The sequence below is a fragment of the Micromys minutus genome (genome assembly GCF_963924665.1).
Source record: "Micromys minutus genome assembly, chromosome: X".
NCBI lineage: Eukaryota > Metazoa > Chordata > Mammalia > Rodentia > Muridae > Micromys > Micromys minutus.
In genome coordinates, this window is record NC_137970.1 from 8,787,860 (window position 1) to 8,800,291 (window position 12,432).

The 12,432-nt window shown below is 37.6% G+C and overlaps 1 protein-coding gene across 1 annotated transcript; it reads left to right on the forward strand.

The window, feature by feature from the left end:
• Positions 1-11,623: 11,623 nt before the first annotated feature.
• PPP1R2C (PPP1R2 family member C) lies at positions 11,624-12,172 on the forward strand (the record flags this gene model as incomplete). The annotated part of the gene is made up of 1 exon (XM_080910877.1): positions 11,624-12,172. The coding sequence occupies one exon, from the start codon at positions 11,624-11,626 to the stop codon at positions 12,170-12,172; it is 549 nt and encodes a 182-aa protein (XP_080767003.1).
• Positions 12,173-12,432: the final 260 nt, after the last annotated feature.

The following is a 12,432-nucleotide window of genomic DNA, read 5'->3' on the forward strand; positions in this document are numbered from 1 at the left end:
GCAGACAGAAACCAGAAGGTTCCTGTCCCAAACTGCTTCTCAATTTCTGTGTCCTAAAGGCTCTGGGCAGGATCCTCAGAATAGCAGTGGTATTCTTATTTGAGCGCTCAGGTGTGTCAGTATTTCTGTTATACCCGATCTCTCCCACCGGGATCTGGGTACCCAGTGCTCTGGCACAAGGTCACTTCCAGATGCAGGCAGAAACTGGAAAGATCCTGTCCCAGACTGCTCCTTGGTTCTTGTGTCCTTTGGGCTCCAGGTGGGACCCTCCAAGCAGAAATTGTCTTACCTGTGCTCTCAGGTGTTTCAGAACTTCAATAGGCCCAGCTCTCTCCCAGCAAGGTCTAGGTACATAGAGCTGTAGTGCAGGGTCAGCTCTGGGTACAGGGAGACACTAGAAGGATCCTGTCCCAGACTGCTCCTTGGTAACTGTGTCCTGAGGGCTACATGCAGGTCCCTCATTGGCCAGGAATTTGAGCAGAGGTGTTGGTCTCTCCTGTGCTCTCAGATGTGTCAGCACTCTTGTGAGACTGGCTCTCTCTCTCAGAGAGGTCTGGGTACAGAGTCCTCTGACACTGCGTCAGCTCAAGGTTCAGGCAGAAACCAAGTAGGATCATGTTGCAGACTGCTCCTCACTTCCTGTGTCCTGAGAGCTTTGGGCAGGTTCCTCTTGGGTCAGGAATTTGAGCAGAGGTGGTGGTCTCACCTGTGCTCTCAGATGTTGTCAGAGCTCCTGTGAGGCTGGCTATCTCCTAGAGGGGTCTGGGTATAGAGCTCTAGATGTAGTTTAAAAAACAAAACAACAACAACAAAAAAAAAAATTCTATCCCCAGACTAGTGCTTTACCAGCTTGATCATTTTCTAAAAATATTATCATCTACCATTCTTCTTAAGCTAACACCTTTTTGCCCCTTTGCTAGACCACTCCCTATGTTTATGTTAAATTCTGTGATTTTGAAATACAATATGTTCTTTTTTACCTTATCTTTATAAAGAATGTTCTGTGCTTTGATGCAATCTTTGTGTGCATGTGTGTAGTTTCTTTTGTCAGTGTTTACAACAGGTAGTCTGTTTACATACCTTTTTTCTCTGCAGTTAGAGTTGGGAGACTGCATATATTATCTTTGATATCAGTATACAGGTTTCTGTGAGTCATCTTTACGAATATAGTTCATGGCATACTTGCATGATAAAGTTTCCTTACTACCAAACCACTGTTTTATAAGTTTCTTAAAAATATTTAAAGAGTTTAATTAGAGATACTGTACACAAGGGGATAATACTCCCTCTGGAAGTCATGGATTATCAGATAAATTGTCCATTGCCAAGAATAGGATAAGTTTCTTCAAGTTTCTCCCCACACCCTTCCCTGCAAAATAAATAAATAAATAAATAAATAAATAAATAAAAACCAAAAATAAAAATAAATAAAAATTAGGCCCTTGTTCTTGGTTACCTACAAGAAACAGATAAGAAGAACCTAGTGCCAAAGACAAAACTTTGGTTATAATACATAGATAAATCAAGATGGTGTTGTTCAGAAAGCATTTTTTACTTTCTAAAGAATTGTCATAGTACCAAAAGTGCTATATAGGCTGCTGGAGAAAAAAAGTAATCAGTAGTTTTCCCCAGCCTCCAACTCTGTGAGTCACAATAAAGACTTTCCTGGAAAGATATGCCCCATGGCGCAGTAGTAGCATGACTTTTATGTATTTTAGTAAATACCCCCTTATCATTTTAGGCTCATTATTCAGGAGGGGACTTATATTTGGTATTGTGACCTGGCCAACAATCCATGGCTGGTGAGGACATAGGCCCTCTCTGCCTATGGCGTGACTCTGCCACAATTAAAGAGCACAGTACCAAACTGCCCTCTAAATACTTAACCTTATAGCTAGAACTTAGTGTAGCTTTGATCCTTTACCAGAGAAGCTAGTTATTGCATTGAATGGTGGTTAACACAGACACTCATAACTAGTCAGAGTACAAAGGGTACATGACTATAGAGTGTTCAGCCCTAAAGGGGATATCTGTAACACTATAACACACTCTTTTCCTCCACAAATCTGACAAAACACTGTAGAAGATGGGTTGAAAATCTGGTACGAGGAGTACTTGAAAATAATGTCTTCTACATATGGCATGTGGCCATTGTACTCATGAATTCATAGTGGCAGTGGCTGTCTCTCCAAGATCATCAGAGGATTAAACCAGTTTACATTAGATCATAGATAGGCTAGGGACTTATGTGAAACCAGCCATGATGAAAGCTACTAGCAATTAATGGCTTCATGGGGGAGGGTCTGTTTTCTTTAGATATGTGGCTACTCTTAGGTAGCACATGCTCCAGCGAATGGTACCATGCTCATGTGTATTCATGCAGTTATATTTGGACTCAGAGGGTTATTACAAGAAAATTACATTAGAGATTTAAAAAAGAAAATATGTTAGTTATGTTTCTCACTACCATGAAACAAAGTCTCTGACAAAAGCAACTTGAAGAAGGGAAGGTTTAGTTGGGTTCATAGTTTAAGAAAGAATAAAGTCTTCCATGAGAAGGGATAGAGTTTCTCTGGGCAGAGAGGAATAGCAACAGGGCAAAGGTCATATTGTGTCTGTAGTTAGAAAGTAAAAAAAAAGAACAGAAAGTGGAGGCGGAGTATATAATCTCAAGGGTCACCTCCAGGGACCCACTTCTATAGATAAGCTCCAGGTGGTAACAGTTCCACATCCTTCAATATAACCACAAAAATGTGGAAACCAAGTGTTCAAACACATTGGGGCATGTTTCACGCTGAATCATAACAAAAATAAAAGAGAATGGAAACAGTATGTTTGAGAAAGATATAGTTTGTATTGGGATTCTTAGGCTTTTTGAAAAAAAATCTAATTAAAAGCACCAAATGGTAATAAAATTAGAATTTATTAAAAATTTTGTGTTTTGCCAAACCTTAAATGTTATCTAGCTATATTTTAAAGCACCCACTTCTCATTCCCCAAGACTGACTAACTCATATTCTGAGTGATTAATGGCCATATTTAGAGGTCAACACCAATAAGGATAAAAGGGACAAGAGGACATCATTTATTTGGCCCTTGCTCTCCAAGACCAGCTAGTAGCAAAGGACCAGAATATGAGACACTGATAGAAGGGTGCTACAGTTCTAGTACACTCTGCAAAGAGGACAGTGTTTAAAGAGGAGATTGTCCTGTATGTTTCCAAGCAGATCCTCCCAGTTAAGCATGACAGGATTCCATCCCAGCAAATGAAATACTTTGGTAGGAAATAAAAGAGCAATAGGACTTCCACCAAATACCTAAAACTAACCACCAAGGAGATAGACAACAGCAAAATGAGGTTGTTTTTATCTACTTACATAGCCTTAAATACCATACAGGAAGGTATAGCTAAAATATAATCACTAATATTACAAAATAAAATTCTACCAGTACCATGGAAGATTCTTAAGCAGACCTAGTTGAACTGTTGACACAATGCCCTTAAAGCTCTACAGTTACTTACATGAGCAGATTTATTCACTTAAGTGAACCTTGCTATGTCTTAGTCTGGTTTCTATTGCTGTGATAAAGATGAACAAAATCAACTTGGAGAGAAAAATGTTTATTTCATCTTACATTATGTGAGTTTATCATCCAAGGAAGTCAGGGTAGAGAGTCAAGGCAAAAACCTGGAAACAGAAATTGAAACAGAAGTCATGGAGGAGTGATGCATACTGGCTTATTCCCCATGACTTATTAATCCTGCTTTTTTATACTAGGCAGGAGCACCAACCCTACTAGGGTGGTATTGCCTCCAGTGATCTTGGCCTGCCCTCATCAATGCATGCAATAGCCATGAAAAAGAAGCCTTGAATTTGAAGGTGAGCAAGGAAGAGTATATGACAATGTATTTTAGGGAGAAAAGAGAAGGGAAAATGTAATCATATTTTAATTAAGAAAGAATTAAAAAGAAAACGTAGCACAGGCTTGCCTATAGGCTATCTTGTAGTAACATGGTTTCAAAAATTAAGATTTCCACATACCAACAGGTTATGCTAGTATAAAATTGACATAAAACTAGCCACATAACTGTTCCTTTGTTAATCCATAACCTTTCCTTTATTGTTCATACCCAGTTCTCCACACTTATACCACTATCATGATATAAAACATACCAACATTTAACATTCCACATTTTTAAAATCAAACATTTAAAAGTCCAAAATTTAAAAAAACAAAGTCTTTCTAAAATTCAACAATTTCTCTGATATTCAAAGTCCCTCTGAAAGTTCAAAATATCTCTAAATGTCACGTCTCCTTGAAAGTTCAAATTCTCCCAACTGAAGTCCTCTATAAAGAATAATAAATATAGTTAGACAATTTCTTACTCCAAGAGGCAATTATAAACAAAGCAAAACCAAAGTATACTGTGTCAGGAACTCAGTGTCTTGTGCCATGATCTTCTGGGCTCCTCTGAAAAGCTTATGCCACCCTCTGTACCACATATAGCTTATCTCTGAGGTACAAGAGACCCCCATTCCACAGCTGCTACTGTCCTTGGTGGTTAGTCCATACTACTGACATCTTCAACACCTATAACTGAATTGCACTCACAGCCTCTTCTGCGTTCTCCTCAGTGACCCTGATCCTGGCAAGTGTTAACAAGCCTCAACATCTCTCCATAATTATTTCAATTACTGGGCTGTCTAAAAGAACAGGGTCTGCACCTTATCCACTGTCCTTTCTAATGGCTGTGATTGCAACCACTTTATCCCCACAGAGATGTTTGTAATAGATCCTCCATAAAAATAGGCTTCATCCTAGGCCCAGATACCTGTCTCAATATGTTATATCACAGGCGCAGATAGTCATGGCTATGACTAGAACCAGGATAAGTACAGCCCAGCTCTGCCTTTCTGGGTCTACCTCCACACTGTAACCTAGGAGACTGGGCCTACCACAAACTCTTCCCACACGATCTAAGCCGGTGGTTCTCAATCTTCCTAATGCTAAGACCTTTTAATTTTGTTACTTATAATGTAGTGACTCCCAACTATAAAATTATAATCATTGTTTCTTAATAACTTTAATTTTTTACTATGCTAAATTATAATTTAAATATCTTTGTTTTCTAATGGCCTTAGGTGACCTCTGTGAAACGGTCTGTTGACCTCTAAGGGAGCTAAGACCCAAAAGATGAGAACCACTGATCTAAGAGCACAATCCAATCATAAACACAGTGACAATATTTTAAAGCTGCTAGATATGCTCACAATGAGATGAACATTTGATGATAAGCCTTCCCTTTAGCAATTAATATAAGACCTGGATAATACCTTTGCTTAGTACCCAAGGTTCTTCTCTGTCACTTTTTCTACAGTCAAGGAGAATGGAATAGGTATAGGTTGTCAGCTCATAGGGTTGAAGATCATGCAAATGGAAAGTGTAGGAATGCCAAAGTTCTTGATCAGAAAGACAGTCTTTTGTTTCTTAGAGAAGAAAATGGACCATTTCTGTAGGTTATAAGAATCACCTTATCTAAACAAACTTTCCCTTGGAGAGTGGTGGTATAGATTCTGAACCATTTTAAGAGGAGGGTGCCCAGGATGGTTATACTTTGTATTTGTTTCAACCTGTGGTAAGATAAAAATATTAACAAATGTAATTTACAAATTCATTTCCTTTTCTTCCTTTTCTTTTTGTTGGCCTTTTTTTTTTTGGGGGGGGGGGGGAGACAGAATCCCACTATAGAGTCTTAGCTGGCCTAGAACTCACGATGTAGACCTGGCCACTCTCAAACTTTTAGAGATCCACTTACCTCTGTTTTCTAACTGCTTGGATTAAAACTGTGTAATACCATACCCAGGTAACTGATTTATTTTTGCATTAATATAGCACAAAGGGTAAGTATTTGGCAGTAGGGTACACCATTGTAATTCCAATAAATATTCTTGAGGCTAGTAAAATGTCTGAGCAGATAAATATATTTACTACTTTTTCAAATGACCCCAGTTTGACTCTACTGCCTGAACAGAGTGGTTACAATCATATGTACATTCAACTCCTGCTTATCCAATGTCTTTGGCTTTCTAGAGCATCCTTACCCACATGCGCACATACATGTGAGCAAACACAAACAATTAGGAATAATCAACATATTTTAGTAGTAAAACATTCTTGACTTCAAACCCTCAGTTTTTGACAACTTTTAACTGTCAGCTTGGTCCAACTTAGAATTACCTTGGAAGACAGACCTAATTGAGAAAGTTTCTAGATCAATTCAGCCTGTGACCAGGTCTGAATTTTGTTAATTGATGTGTGAAGACTCAGCCAACTATAAGTAGCACCATTCTCTAGACAGAGGATCTAAAAAACTGTATAAAAGAGAAGAAAACAGCATGCATGCAAGTTAACTTGTACACATTTATTTCTCTCTGGCCTGACAGTGGATATGATATGACTACTTGCTTGTAGATCACAGCACTTACATTTTTCTAGTTTGGTAGACAGATTGCAAGCTGGAATGCAAGATGAATAAGTACCCCCTCCCCTACCCTCCAATATTCAAATTGCTTGTTTTCGGGTTATTTTGCACCAGCAACAGACACTAGAACACTCTTTTTTCAATTGTAATAAAAACAAAATCTCAGAAAAGACTGACATTACCTGATTTTAGCTGGTCCATTTTAAAACATTTTTGTATGGCCTGTGAAAATTACAGCAATAAAAATGATCAGAAATATCCCTTTCAATCTGTTACACCAAGCAGGGTCCCATGGCACGCCTTCTCATCTATGAAACCCTTCCAGAATTTTTAAAAAGTTTTTATTAGTTTTCAGTGATTTAAACTTCCTGAACTATCAAGGGGGAATTTAGAAATTAAAGGGCCTAAAACAGAAAGTAAATATATCCACACTTTAAGAATTAGTTCCTATTATCAGTGACTGCATATTATCTAGATCCATCCATTTGCCTAGGAATTTCATAAAGTAATTGTTTCTAATAGCTGAGTAGTACTCCATTGTGCAAATATACCACTAATAATTGGATACTAAACCCAGAAAGCTCTGAATATCCAATAAACAACTGACAGACCATAAGAAGCTCAGAAAGGAAGAAAGAAAGAAAGAAAGAAAGAAAGAAAGAAAGAAAGAAAAAAAGAAAGAAAGAAAGAAAGGCCAAAAAGCAGAAGCCTCAGTCTTTTTTAGGAAAAAAAAAAAAAAAAAAAAAAAAAAAAAAAAAAAAAAAAAAAAAAACAATTGTACAGCTCCCTCTCAGAGTGGGGTACACCTAGACCTTAAATTATCAATAATTCAAGAGCTAAGAATATAGCTTTGTGGAAATTCTTGGTATTTAAAAATCATTATGTTTAATCTTTATACACCAAGAAAACTGACTATTTCCATGTCACATTTTGTTTTACATGTACTTTAAGCTTATGGCAACTAGTAAGATTTCAATGCATACTATTAAACCTTTAAAAAACCAAGTACTGACAAAATACATTCACATAGTTTTATGCCAAAATGCTGTTAAAAATCTGTACATGTATCTCTGATATTAAAAAAAAAATAAAGTCGAAAAAAAAGAATTAGTTCCTGACCATTTGGAGTTACAGCCAATGACTTCTGATGTTTAATACATGCAATTAAAATAGAAATCTTAATGATCCCTGGAGATTGAACCCAAATGGCAAGTTTCAGGAAGGAAATAAGTAAACACGTTGTAAGCCTTACTTTACAAGATAGCCAGAAGTCTACATCATTTTTAAAGATGATTTACTCTATTTAATCTGCAATATGTAAAAACTTATTTTCTTATGGACCCACATAGAAATCATTAAGGAACAATTTTATCATTTTTATTCCATCTTTAACTTCTTTGCAAAAATTTAACGCAAACAAATCAACATTGCTCTTTATGTTTTTAATGTTCATGCGTGGGAAAATTTTTTATGGAGTATCAACAACTTCTCAGTGATATTACTGTAGAAAGTCGCACCCCTCTTCCCAGGACCACTGACTGTCAATAGTCCCTCAGAGAAGTGTGGAGTATCTTGAGTTCTTCCTGCATTCATGCTGAAATGTTAAAATGTCCCGTTGACACAATCTTTTGTAAGTGGGTAAACATACAAAGAAACAATGTCTCTGGGACATAACATGCCAGCTCTTAATAGGCCCAGACCCTTAACATATAGCTTGTAAGCTAAGGCTCAGCAACTTCTCAAAACCATCACAAAAGATACCTATTCCCTCTCAGGGGCCCAGCTTATTTCTTTGAGAAGTTTTTTTCTTTTTTCTGTCTCTATTACTGCCTATGTCTTTTTATTTGAAATTTTATTTTAATTCTGTTCTGGTAGAAACTTCAACACACCTTTCCCATGCCTTTGGCTTAATGTTCATGGCACAATAGACAAGAACTGTCAGAATTGGTCAAATAGTTAAAAGAGGTAGAAAATTGACATCTCAAAGGCTTCAATGGAGCTGAAATAATGAGAGAATGTGGTTCAAAGAGGATGGTAGATGATGGGAAGGGAGAGGCCTTAGAGAAGCTAGCAGGGGAAATCTTATGTTTCACAAAGCAACAACTAAAGTTACAAATCATTTTACCAAACTCATGACAATAATAATGTGATAGAACTAATCAGATGTGATAGATCACATAGTTATCATGGGTTTAGTGAGCTGACTGATCGGGAGATTCTCATCGGAGAAGCAGCATGAAACAGAAAGAAAAGAAAGTTCAAAATTTCCAGGAAATGAGGCTAAAGAGAAGGATCAACTTTTAAGAGTACTGTTTGCACTGTCAGAGGCAGCAGGTTCAATTCCCAGTATACACATGGAAGTTCACAACTGTCTATAACTCCAGTTCCAGGGAATCTGATGACCTCTTCTGACCTCCATTTATACCAGGCACACATTTTGCACAAATGTGCATGTAGACAAATTACACATACATGTAACATTTTCATTTATTTTTAGAAAAAGAATTCTATTCTACTGAGTCAAGTATAATCCCTATATGGACTTAGAAAAAGAGTCAAGAAGAATTTTCCAGTCCAGAGCTAATCCAAAGTGCTAGGGCAAATCCTTTTAAAAAGCCAGTGAGAAAGATTTCTAGCCTACCAAATACTAATTTTGCCCTTACCAAAACTCACACTGAAGTCTAATTCTTACTGTGTGATATATGAAAAAAGTAAAACATTAATCCAACTATGATATTTAGAGGTGGAGTCTTTAGGAGGCATGAGTCTGTTAGGTTGGGCCATTAATCTAATAGGAGTATGGCTTTACAGGTAGAGGAAAGTAGCCTAAGATACACGGCTGTGTTTTTCTAGCTGATACTCATTAATGCCTTGGAATACTGCAGAAGAGCACTTACAGAACTAGTTGCTCAATCTCGATCTTCCCAGCCTTCAGAACCATGAATCAAACCTTTTTTCTTAGTAACATTCTCAGTTTTTGTCATTATGATCTAATAACAACCAAATGTGCCTTTCAAAAGAAGACCAGGACTCTAACCCAGCTTCAAGGCACATACTTACCCAAAACCATGCAATTAAAATATATCTGCAAGATGCTTCAGCAGACTATCAGGAGTTGGAATCACTCATGGGTTGCTTAATCAGTACAACCAGAAGTGAAGGTAAAGGCTGCAATGGTGTCTATTGTAGTTCAGGGCAAGAGGCTCAACTTTCTAATGGCACATCTGATCCCATTCAACTGTTAAAGAAAAAAAAAATGGATAGTACCTGATAAAGGCAGTAAAAATACTATATTCAATATTGACTTTTTTATTTTAAAAAGTATTGGTGCCAGAGAAAATACAAAATGAAATATATATATATATATATATATATATATATATATTTATATATATATATATATAATATTATATAAAATATATATATATATAATGACAAATTACAGTTCATAGCAAAAGGATAGGTAAGGGTGATCAGTAATTAGAACAGTAATAAGAAACTGGAGGAATAGGGTATTCTTAATAGACTGAACTACCAGGATTCTTCTTTAAAATAGGTCAGAGTAGCCAGTCCTTTAGTGTATCGAGGCTGAGGAATTTGGTCATATATCTAAGGTATCAGAACCAAGTGGGGATTTCACTAAATTGATAATAGTATTCAAGTTCAAACTGGATTCTGTACCAACATTTGGGGAAATCTATTGTCAGGGCTACATGTTAGAGGACACAAAGAAGCCTGATTAAAGTCAGGCTAGAGGAGTGTTTCTTTGTTACATTTTTTTGTCTGGGTATTTGCTAGCTATTATATATAGATAATATAATTTAAATTACACCAGGCCAAGGAGAAAAGAGATAGTGAATGTGCAGGGAGAGAGAGTGTCTGGCCCTGGGATATTAATAATGTTTAGACTGTTCTCTGAAAGCGTATTAGAGGCTTTAAGGGGATCTCAAAAGGGTTTTTTTTTTTTTTTTTTTTTTTTTTTTTTTTTGGACAGGAGATGTCCAAAAACTTCTAGAATTGAAAGACTAATTCAAAAGTAGGGATTTGGGAGAGTGAATTTGCTGGGAGAAGGCTCTAGAACAGTGATTCTCAACCTTTGTAGTGTTGCAACTCTTTAAAACAATTCATCAAGTTGTAACCTGACCATAAAATTATTTTCATTGCTACATCATAACTGTTAGACTGCTACTGTAGTGAGCTGTGGTATAAATCTCTTTGTTAACCACTTGTCTTGGTGACCCAAGTAAAAGTGTTTTTTGACTCAGAAGGAGTTGTGACCCACAGGTTGAGAACCACCGCTCTAGACAACAACTAGAATATGGCCTTTCTGCTTTCTTTCAGGATCTCATCTTGATTTTAAGGACATTACACAAGTGACTTGAAGGTTTAAAAGAGGGATTTCAAGATTACTATGGCTGGAGGGTTGGTCAGAGACCAGAAAGCAGTAGGTCTAGCCAGTCTAATTCAAAGGCTGTGGGGCTGTTAGTTGCCCCAAGATGTGGTAGCAACTTAAAACATGATAGCAGCAGAAGAGATCAAATGAATTTTTAAACTATGTAGGCCAGCATAAGAGAAACAACGTGAACATCCAGCCTTATGAAGAGATCTGTATTAAGATATTCACCCAGGGTCCCGACTGGTCTAAGTATCTGTTAATGTGGTTAGTCTTTGAGACATAAAAGTCAGGAGGGACAACACGTATGTATGTGGAGAGACATGTAGGAAAGGATAGGAGATTTTCATCTTTCCAATTAAAGTAGTGAGTTTTGAAAGTTAGAAATAAAAAAAAAATACGTTTCACATAGTTTTCCAATGCACCAAGTGCAGAGAATTCCCCAAATAGTAATGATTCTCTTTCTTATACCACAAGTAGGTATGTTCCTATTACATTACTTTACAAAGAAAGAAAGAACCAAGATGGCCACCAGAGAGGGCCGCCAAGCCACGATTGGTGTAGTGACGAAGGCAGGGTGCATTATGACTTATCTCAGGGTTTCCTTTGTGACCTCACCAGCCCTGGTGCTGATACTGAAGTCCTGAGAACCTGTCCGCCAGACAGATCTAGCTCCTGCTCGAGTCCGGAGTGCGGACAAGTGGCTGTGTCGGCCCAATTCTAGCTTGGCCCTCAGTTTCCCAGTCATGGCAACCTCTACCTCCTCACACCGACCCATCAAGGGGATACTCAAAAACAAAAGTTCAACATCTTCAGTGGAGGATTCTTCCCAGCCATCAGGAAGACCAGGCACCCAGGAATTGCAGCGGAAGAAATCACAGAAGTGGGACGAATCCAACATACTGGCAACCCACTATCCATCCTACAAAGACTATGACCTGATGAATAAGAATGAGCCTGGCAACCCCTATGTCAGCTTGTCACATGATGGAGAAGACACCATAAATGAAGTTCAAGGAAAAGACGCCATGACCTCCGACACCTTAGTGAAGAAACTCGCAGCCTCTGACACTTTGGGAACCAGTTATCAGGGTGAGGAGCAAGAAAGCAGCAGTGCTCATAGTAGCAAATTCTTCCTGGACAAACAAGAAAGGCAACGACAATTTGAGTTGAAAAGGAAGTTACACTACAACGAAGGATTAAACATCAAATTGGCCAGACAACTGATATCGGAGGAGCTACAATCTGAAGTAGAAGAAGATGAAAACCAACCACGTCTACATTCAAATCATTGAAGAAAAGACTACTACAGAAGAAGCTCCAACAATTGAACATCTAGAAATTTACCATCAAACGCATATAAGATCTGCGGTTGCCGCTGCCTTTACGCTGTCTTTAACCATCGCTGCTTCTTGCCTCTTAGAACCCATGGTCTTAGTGTGACTCTACTTGTCCATTTAACTGTTTAATGGTGTTTACTGGTCATGCAGGAATTAAATGGTAATCTTAGAAAATATTGAATGAGCTTAAACATTTATTTTGGATGTGCTTAATT